The following is a 19,478-nucleotide window of genomic DNA, read 5'->3' on the forward strand; positions in this document are numbered from 1 at the left end:
ACAGGGAAGGACACAGAAAGGCAACCTCATGAACATTTATGTCTGTTAATTTGTACCTCGAAGAACAGATAAAGGACTGATAGGATAGCTAGCAAAGCGGTAACCATGAATTTCTCTGAGAAGTGAAACATTGGGTAGTTTTACTTTTCTTCTTTGTACTTTTCTATATTGTCTAAATATTCTATATTAATGTGTACTGTTTATATAATAAGAAAAAGTATTTTAAAAAATATTTATTATGCCACAATACACTACTTCGCACAGGCAACAGACAGCACCCACCCCACCCACCACTCCCACCCCTCCAAAAGCAAATATGGTCCAAATCTCCATCCTGCCTTCAGCTCCAGGAACAACTACACAGGGGCAAAGCCCCAAAGAAACTCAGACCAGGAGCTACTCTGTCGTGGAGAGGAGATGGCCCTGAGAAGGGCCCAGTGTCCCTGTCCTCAGGCCTCCAGCTGCTGCTGCACCAGGCGGGAATAGAGGTCCTGCCCCTCCATGAGCTGGGCGTGCTCCCGCAGCTCTCCCTGATCCAGCACGAGGATCTGGTCCGCGCTCTGAACCGTCTGCAGCCTGTGAGCGATCACCAGCACCGTTCGGTCCCCACGGGATTTCCAGTCTTGCAGCTGAAGGGATAGGATCACAATGTCTCAGAAAGATAAGAATCGGATGGACACCACATCCTAACCGGGCACCATCCCTGGTGATGTAGGGTAAAGAGGCGTGAAGCATGAGACGGTAGGAAAGGGCTGTGCCGCCCTCCTCTCAGCTGCACTGCTGCAGCCAGAGGATGGGAAAGGGAGCTGTGGGGGAAGCTGGATGTATTCTCCATTTCATTCCCCAACCCTAAGAAGGCACAGACTCTTTCCATGCCATTTGTCCTCCCCCTGTCCAATTCTGCACAGGCCGATCCTTCAAACACGACCCCTCAGGTCCCACTGACCCTTGCCCCTGTCACCCCACTACTCACAGCCTGCTCACACTGGACATCCAGTGCGCTGGTGGCCTCGTCCAGGATGAGGACCTGTGGGTCCCGCACAAGGGCCCGGGCAATGGCCAGACGTTGTTTCTGTCCCACAGCCAACTGGCTGCCTTTCTCCCCTACATCTGAGTAAATCAGAGAAATTCCTTTCCTCAGACACAAGTGATCACAACACACTCTCCCAGGACGAGGGACAAGTGCACCATGGGTTATTTCCACTAGGACCAGTTAGCAGGTAGGAGGGCCTGGTGGGAGGAGTGTCACAGGGGTGGGGACCTAATGGGGCTGCCGTGTGAAGGGCATTGCTCTCTGGGAACAGCGATCCTGAGCAAGACAGAGAGGCTGAAGAGTTCCTGGTGTTGGGGAAGGAGGGGCAGTGGGCATAGAGGAGAGGACAGGGAAATAGCAAACACTGAGTTACAGGGACACAACCCTCACCCTCCTGAATAGCTCCATTTTCTCTTTTGACTAAGGAGCAGGCTTAAGTATGCAGAAGATACCTGTATGTATTCCATGCTCCATTTCACTTATGAAGTCATCCGCATGGGCGGCCTGGATGGCAGCCATCACCTTATCGTCCCCACAGCTTTGCAGCCCATAAGCAACGTTCTCCTTCACAGAACCCGAGAACAGCACAGGCTCCTGCCCAACCAAAGCCACCTGTGCAGAAGGGTTGGTGTCAGAGGAGTGTGTGTAAACCCCCACGGCAGGGACCCTCCTTTCCTCCTCACCTACCTCCCTCAGAATGGACCCCTGGTGTTTATTCCTGCGGATCTCCCATCCTCTCTCTGCATGTGCCCCCCCTCTCCTATCCCCATCCCTCTTCTCCCTCCCACCCACCTGGCTGTGCAGGTAGCGGTGCTCATAGTGTGAGACTGGCTCCCCGTCCAGCAGCACCTGCCCCCCAGTGGGCTGGTACAGATTCTGCAGCAGGGCAGCCACTGTGCTCTTCCCAGACCCATTGGGTCCCACCAGCGCCGTCACCTGACCAGGACGTAGGGTGAATGACAGCCCCTAGAAAACCAGGGAAGAGTTAGGGGCCTGCCTCTTCTCCCTCAGGATCGCTCCCTTTCTCTTCCTAGCAGGGGCAAGATCAGTTTCAGAGTCAAATGATCTACAGGCCATGATGCCCGATCTTGCATATGCAGCAGAGAGCCAGGGGTCCAGGTTCCCTCCCGGTCACCTCTTCCAGGCACCTTGAGCACAGGCTGGTCCGGGCGATTGGGGTATGCAAAGGAGACATCTTGGAATTCCACAAGCCCCTGCAGAGTGCAAGGGGCCAGTGTCCCCGGTGGGGGCAGATTTGGCTTTCTATCCAAGTAGCGGAAAACCTTCTCGGCAGCTCCCACATTGCTCAGCATATCTCCACACATGTAGACGAGGGTCTAGAAAACAGGAGTGGAAGGGTCAGCTAATCAAACACACCTCCCCAGAAACCTCCTTTCCAGCTCCTCACACACTCCCTCGCCAGACTCCACCCACAACCATGCTTCTTCTCCTCCTTATCCAAAAATATATTCTCTACCTTTAAATGTGCAATTTGGATGGAATTTTAAAGCGGCACCAATACCCCAGGTTTCCAATTTGCAATGTAAACGATGTAAGGTTCACATTCGTACCACACAGCATTACTTCTAGCCCCAGACTTTTTCAATTACTGTTTTGTATTAATTGTGCACAGTCTGTCTGCTTTATTAGAGGGAATGCTCTAAAAATAAGCATTATGCCTAACTCATCTCTGTAGCCACCAGAGACCTAGCACAGTCTCCACACATAAAGATGTTTTTAAAATGTCTAGCAAAATTATAAAATAAAGCTCAAGATGAAGTAACTGATCATTTTTGAAAGCTAGTAACAGAAAAAAGTAAATGCTCATTCTGCCTTTCCTAATCAAACTGTACCACTGGGTAACCAAACAGTAAATGAGGGAAAGTTGCCCTTGATAGATTGTATTCCAGCTAATAAATGAAAAAATGATAGAGTAACACTAACAATTTCATGCATCTAGGCATTGAGCCTCAATGGCTGATGCTGCCATAAAGAGAGAACCACACACTGTGTGCCTCCTGGAGGAAAAACACACCACTCCATAGGAAATAACTCTTGTCAAAAAAAGAGAAAAACCTGAATCTCACAAGCTTCTAGATTTATCAACCAATTGACAGGAAATACAGAGGCAGTGGAACATATTAAAATAATACCACAGGGATTCAATCAACAAAATCCAGACCGTAAGAAACTGTGTGGGACAAACAACCTATTTCTTCAACGAATAAACTGCAAGGGGGAAATGACAGATGGATAGATGGATGGATGGATAGACAGATATAAAAAAAGAGAGAGAGAGACTTAAAAGACATATCAACCAATCACAATATTTGGGCCTGATCTGAATCCCGATTCAAGCAAACTATAAAATGTATGTATACACACACACACACACACACACACACACACACACACACACACACTCACACACACACACACTCACACACACACACACACACACACACAGTCCTCATAACAGCATTTCGATCAACAATGGACCATATACACAACAGTGATCCCATAAGATTACAACAGAGCTGAGAAATCGCTATCGCCAACGTTGCAGCACAACACATTACTAATGTGCTTGTGGCGACGGTATAAACAAACCTTCTGTACCACCAGCCTCATAAAAGTACATACAATTATGTACAGTACATAAGACTTGATAATGATAATAAATGACTGTTACCAGTTCTTGTATTTACTATACTATATTTTTTATCATTATTTTAGAGCATACTGTTTCTACTTATTTAAAAAAAAGTTCACTGTAAAACGGCCTCAGGCAGGTCCTTCAGGAGGTATTCCAGAAGAAGGCACTGTTGTTACAAGAGATGTCAGCTCCATGTGTGTTATTGCCCCTGAGGACCTTCCAGTCGGACAAGACGTGCAGGTGGACGATGGTCCTGACTCTGTGTAGGCCTAGGCTAATGTGTGTGTTTGTGTCTTAGTTTTTAACAAAAAAGCTTAAAAGTAAAAAATAAAAATAAAAATAATTTTAAAATAGAAAAAAGCTTATAGAATAAGGATATAAAGAAGGAAAATATTTTTGTATAGCTGTACAATGTGTATTTTTAGCTAAGTGTTATTACAAAAGGATCAAAAGTTTAAAAAATTAAAGTTTATAGAGTAAAACAGTCACAGTAAGCTAAAGTTCATTGATTGTTGAAGAACATTTTTAATAAATGTAGCGTAGGCTAAGTGTACACTGGTTATAAAGCACACACTAGTGCACAGAGTGTCCTAGGCCTTCACGGTCACTCATGGCTCACTCACGGACTCACCTAGAGCACCGTCCAGTCCTGCAAGCTCCGTGTGTGGTAAGTGCCCTATATAGGTGTGCTTTTTTATCTTCTCTACCGTCTTTCTACTGTACCTTTCCTATGTTTAGATAAATAAACCCTTACCATTGTGTTACAACTGCCCACAGCATTCAGGACAGTAACGTGCTGTACAGGTTTGTAGCCTAGGACAAACAGGCCTATAGGACAAACACCATATAGCCTGCGTGTAGTAGCTGTACCATCTAGTTTTATGTGAGTGCACTCTATGATGTTCACATAGCAATGAAATTGCCTAATGACACATTTCTCAGAACATATCCCCATCAATACGCGACACATGACTGCATATATAACATGTATAAGACAAGTGGAAATTTGACTGTACTTGATTAATTTTAAGAATTATTGTTAGTTTTTCAGGTGTGATCATGGCTTTGTGGTTAAATACAGTATTTTTTAAGATGTTTATATTTTACAGGTACATACTGAAATATATACAGGTAAAACTATATGATATCTTGGATTTGCTTCAAAATAACATGGGTTGGGGGGAGGTGGGTGGGGATACAGGTCCAACAAGATTGGCCATGAGTTGGTCATTGTTAAAGCAGGTGATGGGTTCATGTGGGTTCATTATGTATTATTTTGTCATTCTTTTTGCACATTGGAAATTCTTCATAACAAAATGAGTTAGGTTTTGTTTTGTTTTGTATTTTTAAGAGGAACAAATATTTTTAAGAGGAACGAGGACCAGAAGACCAGAGAGAAAAACAGACGGCCTGCTTGGCTTCTCACTCACTTGCACATAATGCCCCACGTCCTCCTGGTAGAGCAGGAAGGAGAGCAGCCCGCCCCGGGTGAGCTCCCCAGCCAGGATCTGCTGCAGCCCGCAGCTCAGCATCAGCACCTGCACTCCCAAGTGCAGCAGCTGGGAGGGAGAAGAAAGCGATGAGGCTGAGAACATCTGCCCATTCCTCCTCCCTCCCTGCCCCTCAGAGATTGAGCTACAGGGGGCACCAGAACCAGCTGTAGGTCCCCATCCCTTTCCTTCCCCTTCCCTGGGCCACTCAGTCATCTCACCCTCCGTAACAGCAGGTACAGGGCTCGTTCCAGGTCTCGTCGCCACCACAGCTGCCGGCATCTTTCAAGGGCCTCCTTATAGCGACAGACTTCATGCTCCTCAGCCCCAAAACTGCGCACAGTCTGCAGCCCTCCAACTGCCTCCCGCACCACCTGCCCTGCCCTGGCCACCGCATCCTGGATCTCCTGAAGCACTGCCTGGAAAAGCGGGACAGAGGATGTAGGGGCTGATGCACAGAGGACAGCAGGCCCCGTGCCTTGTCCCAGCCCTTGGGATGTTCCCCAATCCACCTAAAAATTACTGGACTGTTCTTCCCTCTCCCCTACTTATCTTTCCAGAAGGAATAATAAGAGTGAATTCGGGAGGGAACAAGATATTAATGAGCTCTCAGTGTTAGGTAGTGTAGAAGATACGTAATATTTTTTTAAACTTTCACTTGAGGTAATTCTTCCTCCCCCAGTGTCTGAATGAGGAAAGAGGAGCCACAGCTAGTTAAGAAAGGTGGAGATGTAATTCAAAATGGATCAAAGACCTACATGTAGAGCTAAAACCATAAAACTCTTAGGAAAACATAGAAGAAAAGCTTTGTAACACTAGATTTGGCTAGGATTTCTTAAACATGACACCAAAAGCATAGGCAACAAAAAAGATAAATCAGACTTCATCAAAATTAAAAACTTCTGTGCTCAAAGGACTCATCAACATAGTGAAATGGCAACCACGAAAGGCAAGAAAATATTTGCAAGTCACATATCAGATAAGGGATTAAAGACTAGAATATATTAAAAACTCCTACAACTCAACAACAAAAACACAACTAAAAAATGGGCAAATGACTTGAATAGACATTCCTCCGAAGAAGATATAAAAATAGCCAATAAGCACGTAAAAAGACGCTCAACGTTACTAATCATTAGGAAAATGCAAATTAAAACCATAATGAGATACCACATCACAACCATTAGGATGGCTATTATAAAAAGAAAAAAAAAAGAAAGACAACAGAAAATAGTAAGTGTTGGCAAGGATTTGGACGATCTGGAACCCTTGTGCACTGCCAGTGGGAATGTAAAATGGTGCAGCCACTATGGAAAAAAGCATGGCAGGTACTCAAAAAATTAAAAATAGATTTACCATATGATTCAGCAATTGGATATATACCCAAAAAATTGAAAGCAGGGTCTTGAACAGATAGTTGTACACCCATGTTCACAGCAGCATTATTCACAACAGCCAAAAGGTGGAAACAACTCAAATGTCCATCAACAGATGACTGGATGAGCAGTATGTGGCATATATATATATGAGGGTACTTCAAAAAGTTCATGGAAAGATTCATATTATCTTTTAATTCTATTTTTCCCCAAACTTTTTGAAGTATCCTCATACATACGATGGAATATTACCTCATGTTAAAAAGCAAGGAAAATTCTTTAATTTTTTTTCCCTAAAAGATGACTGATAGGGGGATCTTAACCCTTGACCTGGTGCTGTCAGCACCACACTCTCCCAAGTGAGCCACGGGTGGCCCCAAAAGGAAGGAAATTCTGACGTACGCTACAACATAGATGAACTGTGAGGGCGGTATGTTAAGTGAAATAATCCAGTCACAGAAAGACAAATAATTGCATGAATCTACTTATGTGTGGGACCTAGAGTCATCAAATTCATACAGACAGAAAGTAGAATGGTGGTTGCCAGGGGCTGGGGGGTGGGAGTAATGAGAGTTACTGTTTAATGGATAAAATGAAAGTTTCATTTTAGGAAGATGAAGAAAAGCTCTGGAGACGGATGGTTGGTGATGGTTGCACAACAATGTGAATGTACTTAACGCCACTGACTGTACACTTAAAATGGTAAAGTTTATGTTACATATGTTTTACCACAATAAGAAAGAAAGAGAGAAGGTGGAGCCGGCATTCAGACTCAGGACTTCCCGACTGCACGTCCTACTTACCACACTCCATCCAAATTCCTTCTGCTAATTTTAAAAGAGAAAATTTTACCTAAAACCCTCTAATATATAATTTTTAATTTTTTGTGGAGAGGGTACATATAGACACCTTTGAGTAGCTGACGAAAAGTTATTGTCACCCCAGAAAAATGCCACCTCTCTTCCCACTCTGCTCCTACATCTCTCTCTCTCTCTCTCTCTCTCTCACACACACACACACACACACACACACACACACACACACTATTTTTGCTTACAGTCCCAGAGGGTCATAGACCTTCTAAAGCCTGTAAGAACTTCCTCTCTGAGGGTTGAAAAGAAAAAAATCTCTCTAGGAGATCCTCTAGCTATGAATGTGGAATCCTCCTCCCCTGTAAAATTACCCCCGCTCCCCCCTAACATCCACATGTACCTGATGGCGGGCACTGTACACCTTCTCAGCTGCTATTGTGAGGGGCATGTCGAGCAAAGAGAAAAGAGTGAGCTGAGGTGACACACTGAGCATGAAGCCGTACAGCCCCACCACCTTCACCATGCTTCGCAAGAGGACGTTGGCATTCAGAGGAAGCCAGTTGCTCATCAGGGTGGTGTCCGAGTTCAGCCGCGAGTTCAGCTCCCCTGAGAAGGACAGAGCAGGTGAGGAAGCCACACATACTGCAGAACCCCCAGAAACTCCCTCTTGACCATCCCCTCTGACACAGCCCCCTCCTCTAAACACCCTCCCTCACTAGCAGAGAGACTGGGTGGAGGCTCCGTCTCTATGCTGTCCCAAAAGAGAGAACAGCAGCTCCAGACCCTGGCACACAGATGAAGGCAGGAAGACAGGCTACGGGCAGAGGGTGACTGAGGGGCAAGCAATGTCCCGGGGAATCCCAGACCTGGACTCCAGGCCCCACCTGTCTTAGTCTCCTGGAAGAAACCAAGGTCCTGGCGGAGCAGGGAGGAGAAAAGCTGCTCCCGGATCCTCAAGTTGATTCTGGACATGGTGAAGGTGAAGGTGCCCCCCCGGCAGCCTGCAGACAGTGAGCTGCAGGGTAGAGAAAAGACAGCAGAGGATGAAGGGGAGAGAGAGATGCAAAGAAGAGAGCCAGAATGAAAAGAAATACAGTCGGGCAAAACATACCGTGAGAGGCAAAAGAGAAAGAAATGAGAGAGACAGAGAGAAGAGGCACAGGAACGAACAGAGGAAGAACAAAGGGGAGACATGGTGAGGTAGATGTGGGAACAAAATCGTAACATGCACAAATTCATGAGTATTTGTAGAGTTCACTTTGTGCTGGACACATGAGAAGAATACAAGTGAAGATACTGTGAAAAGAAATGGCCCAGTGCTTGCTTCTAAACTGACCTCCCTCAGTGGTGTCCCTCCAGGCTTCTCCTCTGTCTTGATCTCTTTCCTCCCCTGCCCCCAAAGTCCCTCTCCAAGGTCACAGACACTTTATTATGGGAACTGCAATGAACTCTCTGCTCTCCCATTCTCCAGAGCCCTAGAGTTATGCTGTCCTCATCTTTCATCCTTCAAGTTGGAGAATTCCTCATAGACTAACCACATTTTTATGATAAAAGTTAAATAAAAAACATAAAAGCATGAAAGCAGGTGTTTTACAAAATATAGGTTCCTCATACGAATTTAGTTACCACACTTACGAGGCTGTTGGGAGAGTCAGACATAAAATAATGAGGGTTTAGACTTTGGTGACTGCAGTGAGAAAGGAGAGAAAGGAGCCATAGGAGAAACAACTTGAAAGTAGAAAATGTCCCAAGTGGTGTTTGAATATGAGGAAGACATCTGTGACACCAGTGCTTGGAGCCCAGGATACTGATGGTTTCACAAATGTGAGTTGGCTGTCCAATGGGAATGTCAAGGAGGCAACTGGGCTAACAAGACCAAATCTCAGCATGGAAATACGGATCTGGGAGTCACCTGCAGAGATGAACTGAGTTAGGCTGACAGCAAAAACGTTTTTAAAGATCAAAAAACTGAGTCATGAGGAAACTCCATATTTAAGGGTCCAGAGGAGGAAAGTTCTCCAAAGGAGGCAGGGTAGATTGGGAAGTAGAAAAGGAGTTCATAAAAGCTAACTGGAGAAAGAGATTGATAATAAGAGATTATACTTTGCCAAATGCTATAGAGAAGTCAAAGAGAATTGAAGACTGATTAGGGAAAAAAAAAAAAAAAGGCAGTGGATTGGTCAATAAGTCCACTTTTGAGTGGTTTCAGCAGAAAGTAGCAAGTATGGAATGAATGCATAACGAAGGATTGGTGTTGAGGGTGTCCTACACGAAGTATGACCTTAGAAAAGGAGCAGTATCAAGCTGGGCTGGGATTGGGGAGCATCTTTTTAAGTTTTGCACCTTAAGTATCCACTCACCTCGTCCTAGTCCCAGCCCTACCAAGCAGTTTGTTTATTCTGAGATGCAGGCTCCTGAGCATGTCTAAAAAGACAGGAGAAAGCAAGTAAAGAGCAAAAGAGTCAAGATGCTGAAAGGAAAGATGATAAGCCTCAGGGTAAGATCTTCAGGGACAGGCAGACGAGTTAGGAAAGGAGGGTCCAGAGGGGGAAGCCGGCCACCTCGACAAGAGGATAACCCTGGAAAGGTGCTTTGTAGACAGGCTTAGGGGTGGGAGTAGGAGGCAACTGAGAGGCATTCCATTTGACACACAAACTCCTTTGTACTACATTCACTGGTATGCATATCTACCATAACAATGTAAACTTTGAAGATGTTGATAAATGTGAATGAAGGAAAAAATGGAATGTATGGATGAAACAGAATGGTGAATAAATAAATACATGCACAGGCTGGGATTGGGGATGCACATTTTAGTTTAAATATTTTGGGGGGTTTTCAAGATGGCGGTGGCTGCGGCGGCGGGAGCAGAGTAGCTGAGGTGGAAAAGGTGGCCACTGGGCCTCAGGCAGCCGGGAAACTTGTGGACCTTCCTCTTGCCACCTCTTAAGGGAGGCCCGCAGCTGCTGGCCAGTTGTGGGGGCTGACCGCCACTTTGCCCCCAGCAGGAGAGGCTGCCTCACTTACAGGCAACAGCTCTGAAGTGTGGAGCAGGAAAAGAACTGTTTCTTAGCTGCAAAAGCGAGTCCCAAAACAGGGAACACGGCGCCAGGGCTGCTGTGGATGCAGACAGGATCCCGGAGGCCAGGGCCATGCTGAAGGCAGCCAGCTGCCCTATTCAGGATTTGAGGTTTCAGGACGGCATTAAAGAAGATTCCTGGGAGCGCCCGAGCCACGCCGCAACTGAACAGCCTGAGGCGGCAGCGGCCGAGAACAGGGAAGGTGACAAACCAGAGGCAGAGAGTGAGCACCCGACCTGGCACAGCACTGTGAGTGACCCCTGGCCCAGCTCTGTTCGGGGGGCTAATGCCAACCTGGCTCCCACCTGCATCACCGGTTCACTCAATGCCCCGGGGCTGCCTACATTTTACCAGGTGCTGGCAGCTCCGCCCAGCTCGGCCGTCACTGAGCCTTCCCACTTGCTTGGCCTGGCGCGGGGCTTTCCGGAGCCTGCGGGCCGGCCTCCCCTCCCACTCCCTCCGCGGTTCTCTGGCAGGGCTGGTGGCATGGGGCATCCCCAGCCAGTGTCGGGAGGGCAAGGAAGTATGGGCGGGCTGACTGTGACTCCACCACACCCTGGACTCCGGCCCCCGGTAAACTTCCTGTTACTGGGAGGCAGATACCATCTCTGCGGCCACCAGTTCGGAAAAAAGCCTAATGAATTTCTGGTTGGGAATAGTGTGGTAGGAGAGTTCCCAGGTCTGCTTGAACCTGCCAGAGAGCTGGCGGCAGCTGGGCGCTAGATTCGGTCTATGCCGGGGGGATACAAAGGTGAACAAGTCCGGAGAAAGATCTACACAGTGCTACAAAGGCACCCAGAGCAACCGGTCGTCTGTGCTACCAGAAACCTGGCAGACTTCCTGGGCGAGGCGGTGCCGAGCAGGGTCTTGAAGGCCTAGCTGATAGACGAGGGTTGCAGAAGACACGCCCCAGCCCAGCACAGTGCGCACAGAGTGGGGAGACGTGCGGCCAGGGAGGCGGAGACTCGACAGAAACCACACACCCTGTGGGGTCGCCACTGCACGATCCAACAGCCTGGGCCAGAGCACATGGAACAGGGAGAAGTCCTGCACAGGAAGTGAAAGCTCAACAGAGATTACACACCCTGTGGTACGTGATCCACCAGCACAGCAGAGTCCAAGCTGACCAGAAAGGTGGCTCCCCGGAGAAGCCCAAGACCCGAGGCAACCACACACACAAGGCACTAGAGGCCAACTGAGCAGTCACGGAGGTAGCCATACCAAATTGGCAACCACAGCAACATCCTAGTTAGTCATTAGTCTCAAACCGGTGGACTGTGAAACCCCCTGCCACAATGAATAAACATAAAAAAAAAGATACCAGAAATACAAAAAATCAAGAAAGTACACCACCAAAAGTTAATAAATCTCAAACTCTAGATCCTATAGAACAAGAAGCCCTTGAAATGACTGACAAGGAATTTCAAGTAATAATTCTAAGGAAACTGAATGAGATACAAGAGAACTCAGCTAGACATCATGATGAAATGAGGAAAAGTATACAGGATCTGAAAGAGGAAATGTACAAGGAAATCAATGTCCTGAAAAAAAATGTAGCAGAACTTGCTGAACTGAAGAAGTTATTCAGTGAAATAAAAAACACAACGGAGAGTTTAACCAGCAGACTTGTTGAAGTTGAAGAGAGAACCTCTGAACTTGAAGATGGGCTGTTTGAAATAACACAAGCAGACAAAAAGAAAGAAAAAAGAATCAAGGACATTGAAGAAAATCTGAGAGAGACATCAGACAACCATAAGCGATCAAATATCTGAGTCATGGGTATTCCAGAAGGGGAGGAAAATGGAGATTCCATTGAAAACATATTCAACAAAATAGTGGCAGAAAACGTCCCAGGTATAGGAAAAATCACAGATCTTCAGATCCAGGAAGCTCAACGATCTCCAAACGTATTCAACCCAAAAAGCCTTCTTCAAGACACGTCATAGTCAAATTGGCAAAACTCAGAGACAAAGAGAGAATCTTAAAAGCGGCAAGAGAGAAGCGTCAAATCACCTATAAGGGAGCCCCAATCAGGCTAACATCAGACTTTTCATCACAAACCCTAAAAGCTAGAAAGGAATGGGATGATATTTTCAAAATATTAAAGACAAAGATTGCCAGCCAAGAATACTCTACCCTGCAAGGCTATCCTTCCGAAATGAAGGGCAAATAGTATATTTCTCAGACAAACAAAAACTGTGGGAGTTCACTACCACACGACCACCTTTACAAGAAATCCTCAAGGGAGTACTGGGTTTGGTTCCTGAAAAATAACTACCACTGCCATAAAAACCCAAGAAAAATCAAAACCCACTAGTATAATAAAAGTGGCATTCATGAAGAGAAAACAAGCAAACAAAAACGCTATCTACAACCTAAGGAACCAACAAACAAAGAAACCAAACAGTAAATCAGAAAGCAAGGAACAAAAGACACCTAAGACAACCAAACAACCAATAAAATGCTAGGAATAAATCAACACCTTTCAATAACAACTCTTAATGTAAAAGGCTTAAATTCCCCAATCAAAAGACACAGACTGGCTGACTGGATTAAAAAGGAGGACCCAACTATATGCTGCCTACAAGAGACCCACCTCACCCATAAAGATTCACACAGTGAAAGGATGGAAAAAGATTTACCATGCAAACAGAAAAGAAAAACGAGCTGGAGTAGCTATTCTTATATCTGACAAAATAGACTTTAAACTAAAAACCATAAAAAGAGACAATGAGGGACACTACTTAATGATAAAAGGACCGATGCATCAAGAAGACATAACAATCATAAATATGTACGCACCCAATGTTGGAGCAGTCAGATTTATAAAACAAACTCTATTAGACCTAAAGAAGGAAATAGACACTAATACCATAATAGCAGGGGACCTGAACACCCCACTGTCAATATTAGACAGATCATCTAGGCAAAGAATCAGTAGAGAAACACAAGATCTAGACAAGACCCTAGACCAGTTGGAATTGGCAGATATCTACAGAACATTCCACCCAACAACCTCAGAATATTCATTCTTCTCATCAGCACATGGATCATTCTCCAGGATAGATCACATATTAGGTCACAAATCAAGTCTCAATAAATTCAAAAAAATTGGAATTATCCCATGTATCTTCTCAGACCACAATGGATAAAAACTAGAAATTAACAACAAGCGAAACTCTGGAAACTATACAAACACATGGAAATTAAACAGCATTCTACTTAATGACATATGGGTCCAAGAAGAAATCAAGCAGGAAATCAAAAAATTTATTGAAACTAATGAAAACAATGGTACATCATACCAAAACCTGTGGGATACTGCAAAAGCAGTATTGAGGGGGAAATTTATTGCATTAAACGCTCACTTCAGAAGAATGGAAAGATGGCAAGTGAACAACCTAACACTTCACCTTAAAGAACTAGAAAAACAAGAACAATCCAAACCTAAAGTTAGCAGACGGAAAGAAATCATTAAGATCAGAGCCAAACTGAATGAAATTGAAAACCAAAAAGCAATTCAAAAGATCAACGAATCAAAAAGTTGGTTTTTTGAAAAGATAAATAAAATTGACAAACCATTAGCATGGCTAACAAAAAAAAGAAGAGAGAAGACTCAAATAACAAAAATTAGAAATGAAAAAGACAATATTACAACTGATTCATCTGAAATACAAGGAATCATTCGAGACTACTATAAACAACTATACACCAACAAATTTGAAAATCTGGAGGAAATGGATAAATTTCTGGACACACACAAGCCCCCAAAACTGAACCATGAAGACGTAGAAAATTTGAACAGACCAATAACAATAAAGGAGATTGAAGCTGTTATCAGAAGGCTCCCAACAAAGAAAAGCCCAGGACCAGATGGATTCACAGCAGAATTTTACCAAACATTCAGAGAGGAATTGACACCGATTCTTTACAAACTATTCCAAAAGATTGAAACGGACGCAAATCTCCCAAACTCATTCTATGAAGCAAACATCATCCTGATACCAAAACCAGGTAAAGATATAACCAAGAAAGAAAACTACAGGCCGATATCCTTGATGAATATAGATGCAAAAATCCTCACTAAAATACTAGCAAACAGAATACAGCAACACATGAGTAAAATTATTCATCATGATCAAGTGGGATACATCCCAGGGATGCAAGGTTGGTTCAACATACGCAAATCAATAAATGTGATACACCATATTAATAAACTCAAACACAAGGACCATATGATCATCTCTATAGATGCTGAAAAAGCATTTGATAAAGTTCAGCACTCATTCATGACAAAGACCCTCTATAAGTTAGGTATAGAGGGAAAGTATCTCAACATAATTAAAGCCATATATGCCAAACCCACTGCCAATATCATCCTGAATGGGGAAAAGCTGAAAGCTTTTCCTTTAAGAACAGCAACTAGACAAGGATGCCCACTCTCACCACTCCTATTCAACATAGTGTTGGAAGTACTAGCCAGAGCAATCAGAGAAGAGAAGGAAATAAAGGGCATCCAGATTGGAAAAGATGAAGTCAAACTGTCCCTGTTTGCAGATGACATGATCCTATATATCGAACAGCCTAAAACCTCTACAAAAAAACTCTTGGAATTGATAAATGATTTCAGCACAGTAGCAGGATACAAAATCAACACACAAAAATCAGTAGCATTTCTTTTCTCCAATAGTGAACATGCAGAACGAGAAATCAAGAAAGCCTGCCCATTTACAATAGCCACCAAAAAAATAAAATACTTAGGAATTGAGTTAACCAAGGAGGTGAAAAATCTCTATAATGAGAACTACAAACCACTGCTGAGAGAAATTAGAGAGGATACAAGAAGATGGAAAGATATCCCATGCTCTTGGATTGGAAGAATCAACATAGTGAAAATGTCCATACTACCCAAAGTGATATACAAATGCAATCCCCATCAAAATTCCAAAGACATTTTTCTCAGAAATGGAAAAAACTATCCAGTCATTTATATGGAACAATAAAAGACCAGGCATAGCCAAAGCAATGCTGAGCTATAAAAATAAAGCTGGAGGCATAACACTACCTGACTTTAAGCTATACTACAAAGCTATAATAACCAAAACAGTATGGTACTGGCATAAAAACAGACACACTGACCAATGCAATAGAATAGAGAATCCAGAAATCAACCCATACACTTACTGCCATCTGATCTTTGACAAAGGCACCAAGCCTATTCACTGGGGAAGGGACTGCCTCTTCAGCAAATGGTGCTGGGATAACTGGATATCCATATGCAGGAGAATGAAACTAGATCCATACCTCTCACCGTATACTAAAATCAACTCAAAATGGATTAAGGATTTAAACATACACCCTGAAACAATAAAACTTCTTAAAGAAAACATAGAAGAAACACTTCAGGAAATAGGACTGGGCACAGACTTCATGAATACGACCCCAAAAGCACGGGCAACCAAAGGAAAAATAAACAAATGGGATTATATCAAACTAAAAAGCTTCTGCACAGCAAAAAAACCAATTAACAGAGTTAAAAGACAACCAACAGAGTGGGAGAAAATATTTGCAAAATATACATCTGACAAAGGATTAATATCCAGAATATAGAAGGAACTCAAACAACTTTACAAGAAGAAAACAAGCAACCCAATTCAAAAATGGGCAAAAGAGCTAAGTAGGCATTTCTCTAAGGAAGATATACAAATGGCCAACAGACATATGAAAAAATGCTCAACATCACTCAGCATCCGGGAAATGCAAATCAAAACCACACTGAGATACCATCTCACCCCAGTTAGGATGGCTAAAATCCAAAAGACTATGAACGATAAATGCTGGCGAGGTTGCAGATAAAGGAACTCTCATACACTGTTGGTGGGACTGCAAAATGGTGCAGCCTCTATGGAAAATGGTATGGAGGTTCCTCAAACAATTGCAGATAGATCTTCCACACGACCCAGCTATCCCACTGTTGGGAATATACCCAGAGGAATGGAAATCATCAAATCGAAGGTATACCTGTTCCCCAATGTTCATTGCAGCACTCTTTACAATAGCCAAGAGTTGGAACCAGCCCAAATGTCCATCATCAGATGAGTGGATACGGAAATTGTGGTACATCTACACAATGGAATACTACTCAGCTATAAAAACGAATGAAATACTGCCATTTGCAACAACATGGATGGACCTTGAGAGAATTATATTAAGTGAAACAAGTCAGGCACAGAAAGAGAAATACCACATGTTCTCACTTATTGATGGGAGCTAAAAATTAATATATAAATTCACACACACACACACACACACACACACACACACAAAAAAAAAAAAAAAACCGGGGGGGAGGAAGAAGATATAACAACCACAATTACTTGAAGTTGATATGACAAGCAAACAGAAAGGACATTGTTGCGGGGGAGGGGGTAGGGAGAAGGGAGGGAGGTTTTGGTGATGGGGAGCAATAATCAGCCACAATGTATATCGACAAAATAAAATTTAAAAAAAAAAAAAAGAAAAGAAAGAAAAAAGAATAAATAAATAAATAAATAAATCGTCAATTAAAAAATAAATAAATAAATAAATATTTTGTGCTTTGTGCACGAAAGGGTCTGAAAATTGAGTTAGAAAAGTGAAGGCCCCTGTAAAGATCTGGGGCTAGCAATGGACCCAAGAGCCCAGCACCTACCTCCCAATGGAGAAGAGGCACATGAAAAAGATGGCACTGGCAAAGGCCTCGGGGTCAAAATCACCTCCTAGGATGTCAATCACGCGACCAGAATAGTGAGGGATCAAAGTCTCCCCTGAAATGGGTAGGAAGGATAACAGATCAGTATGCTGGTGCCAAGGCCCCTTTCCCACCTCCAAGTCACGATGTCCTCTCCTGACTTACCCAAAACAGCAACAACAAGGAAGAAGAAGGCAGCGGCGAGGAAAGGCAGGTCTGGCCTGGAGAGCTTCACCAGCCTCCACATCAAGGCTCTGTTGTTCTGCGGGCCCTGCTCCCCCTCCTGGGCTCCTGGAAGGCTCAGCACAGCCCAGACGGCCCAGCTTAGCCCTGCGGCCCCATACCCCACCAGCAGCCAGCTCCAAGAGGCTGAAGCCACTCTGACTGAGGAAGCGCTCGAGGCCCCCCCCAAGGCCAGGGCTCTCAGGGAGAGAAACATGGGGGTCGCCAGGCAGAGCAGGGGCAGCAGTGTCCCCTCAAATCCCAGCAGCCCTCCCAGTTTCAGCAGCCCCCACAGCCCTCCAAGTCGCAGGGTCCCTTCCAGCCACACTCCTGAAAGCCCTTGGGGAAGCAGAGCCCCCACAGTCCCCTGAAGCAGCCAGAGAAAGGCGACGTCCACCAGAAACAGGAGGGCCCAGGGTCTCGGGTCGGGGACTCGCATGGCGCTACCTGGGTAGGAAGAGGAGGAGAGAAATGACGGAGGTGGAGCCCCAGTCCTTGTCCCTGTCCTCCTACCGCCACTCTGCCCAACCTGTCCACCGGCTTCTCGTCTGATGTAATCCTATCCTGAAAGATCCCCCGGGTGCCCCGTGCATCAGTACCTCCCTCCGACGACGGGCGGCATTTCGCCCGTCCGGGGTAGCTGGGGGCCTGACCACCACGAAACTCATTCTTTAAAAAAAAAAAAAATCCCCTGACCTTGCCCACCCCCGTTTCCCCACCCCCCCTGCCGCCGCGGGGCTCCAGCGAGCCAGGCGGTCGCAGCTCCGCTCCCCGGCACTCCCGGGGTCCGGAGGGACGAGAGGCGGGGGCGTGGGGCTGGCTGCGGGCTGCGCTGCGTCCCTGCCCGCCTCCCGGTTTCTGTCGGCGCCCACTCACCGGCGGCGGCGGCACCGCAGCTCCGCAGGGCTTTCTGCAGCTCCCGAGTCCGCTCGATCGCTCTCGACCTCGCTTCCCACAGCGGTCGGCTACCGACGCTGTCCGAGTGCGGCGCCCGGGCTGCGCGGCTTTCGCTTTCGCTTCGGCAGCCCGGCCCTTCAGGCCTTCACGCTGGGCGGGGCGGCCGGGTTGGGGCGCACCCCGGTCCCCAGCTGCGGCTCGCGCGCTCCCCAGGCTGACATGAATCTCCCCGCCTTACCTACAATTGTTCTATCATATAAAACTGCAAAAAAATTTCAATTGTCATTAAGTAAAATACAGCTGTTTCAAGGATTGGGCTGCTTTGCAATAGGAGAACCACTGGATTTTCTCAAAATTAGTACCTTAAGCTCTGAACCTATTTTAAGTGCTTTCTTCCTCTTCCCTCCTGTTTCCCCCCCCCCCTCCCGCAAGCTCCAGTTTTAGGGTCTTGAGCTGGAAACATGCAGGGCCTCTCCTCAATAGAAGAATCCAGCCACTCTCCCCAGGCCAAAGGAGGTCTCCACTTACAGATTTTGAATTTAGGAGGCCCTGACCCTTTATCTTCATCTGTCCTCGGCAGAGCACCTTGAGCAGGGAATATGTTCAGATGCCTCCAGGTTTGTACTCCAAGTTATGCTGGGAGCACCTTCAGCATGTGAGGGAAATGCCAGATACTGGACTTTGTTTCTTGGTCCATTTTAACACGGATTAGGACAGTAATCAGGTTTCCTATGGATCCTGTCCAAACTTAAGCTTACCTATGGAACATGCAGATTTGTTTATTCCAGAAATGACTCTCCAGGTTGAAACTACCTCTCAAACTAAAAAAAAATAAAAGATAAAAAACCTAAACAGAGGATCACTTGGATTCCAAACCACCCTTTTAAAATGTTATTGGTGTGAATACCAGTGAATCACTTCAGTTTTAAAATATGTTGTGCGGGGGGGGGGGGGGGGGGGGGGCGTGGATTTAAACTAGGGGATTACTATAATTTCTCCAACCGTATCCATTCTGACATTTTAATGACACATCATGAACCCCTAATGTCCTTCTTTACTTTCAATATCTCCAAAGTGTTATTTAGGGTAAATGGTATGATGTTTACAGTTATCAAACACCTGTGAGGTGGAAGCTTTTTCATCCCACTCTACAAAGTCAAAAGCAGTTGTTCTAGGTGCCCT

At 45.2% G+C, this 19,478-nt stretch overlaps 1 protein-coding gene across 2 annotated transcripts; it reads right to left on the minus strand.

Moving 5' to 3' along the window:
- Positions 1 to 324: 324 nt before the first annotated feature.
- TAP2 (transporter 2, ATP binding cassette subfamily B member) lies at positions 325 to 18,356 on the minus strand. 2 transcript variants are annotated; one of them, XM_063097419.1, is made up of 12 exons: positions 18,276 to 18,356; positions 17,343 to 17,846; positions 17,139 to 17,253; positions 8,252 to 8,382; positions 7,768 to 7,973; positions 5,401 to 5,598; positions 5,120 to 5,248; positions 2,182 to 2,370; positions 1,826 to 1,999; positions 1,486 to 1,645; positions 974 to 1,110; positions 325 to 629 (listed from the first exon to the last, which is right to left on the minus strand). In XM_063097419.1, the coding sequence occupies exons 2-12, from the start codon at positions 17,836 to 17,838 to the stop codon at positions 450 to 452; spliced, it is 2,115 nt and encodes a 704-aa protein (XP_062953489.1). In that variant the 5' UTR covers positions 17,839 to 17,846; positions 18,276 to 18,356; the 3' UTR covers positions 325 to 449. The 2 variants fall into 2 exon arrangements, with proteins under 2 accessions (XP_062953489.1, XP_062953490.1); XM_063097420.1 differs by lacking the exon at positions 1,826 to 1,999.
- Between the last annotated feature and the right edge of the window lie 1,122 nt (positions 18,357 to 19,478).

The sequence above is a fragment of the Cynocephalus volans genome, chromosome 5 (assembly GCF_027409185.1).
Source record: "Cynocephalus volans isolate mCynVol1 chromosome 5, mCynVol1.pri, whole genome shotgun sequence".
NCBI lineage: Eukaryota > Metazoa > Chordata > Mammalia > Dermoptera > Cynocephalidae > Cynocephalus > Cynocephalus volans.

Coding starts and splice junctions, on each gene's coding strand:
- TAP2 (XM_063097419.1), bottom strand. CDS start 17,838: ATGCGAGTCCCCGACCCGAGACCCTGGGCCCTCCTGTTTCTGGTGGAC. Junction 8,383..17,138: donor TGCCTCTTCTCCATTGGGAG/GTAGGTGCTGGG, acceptor TCTACCCTGCAG/CTCACTGTCTGCAGGCTGCC. Junction 5,599..7,767: donor TGTACAGTGCCCGCCATCAG/GTACATGTGGAT, acceptor CCGCTTTTCCAG/GCAGTGCTTCAGGAGATCCA.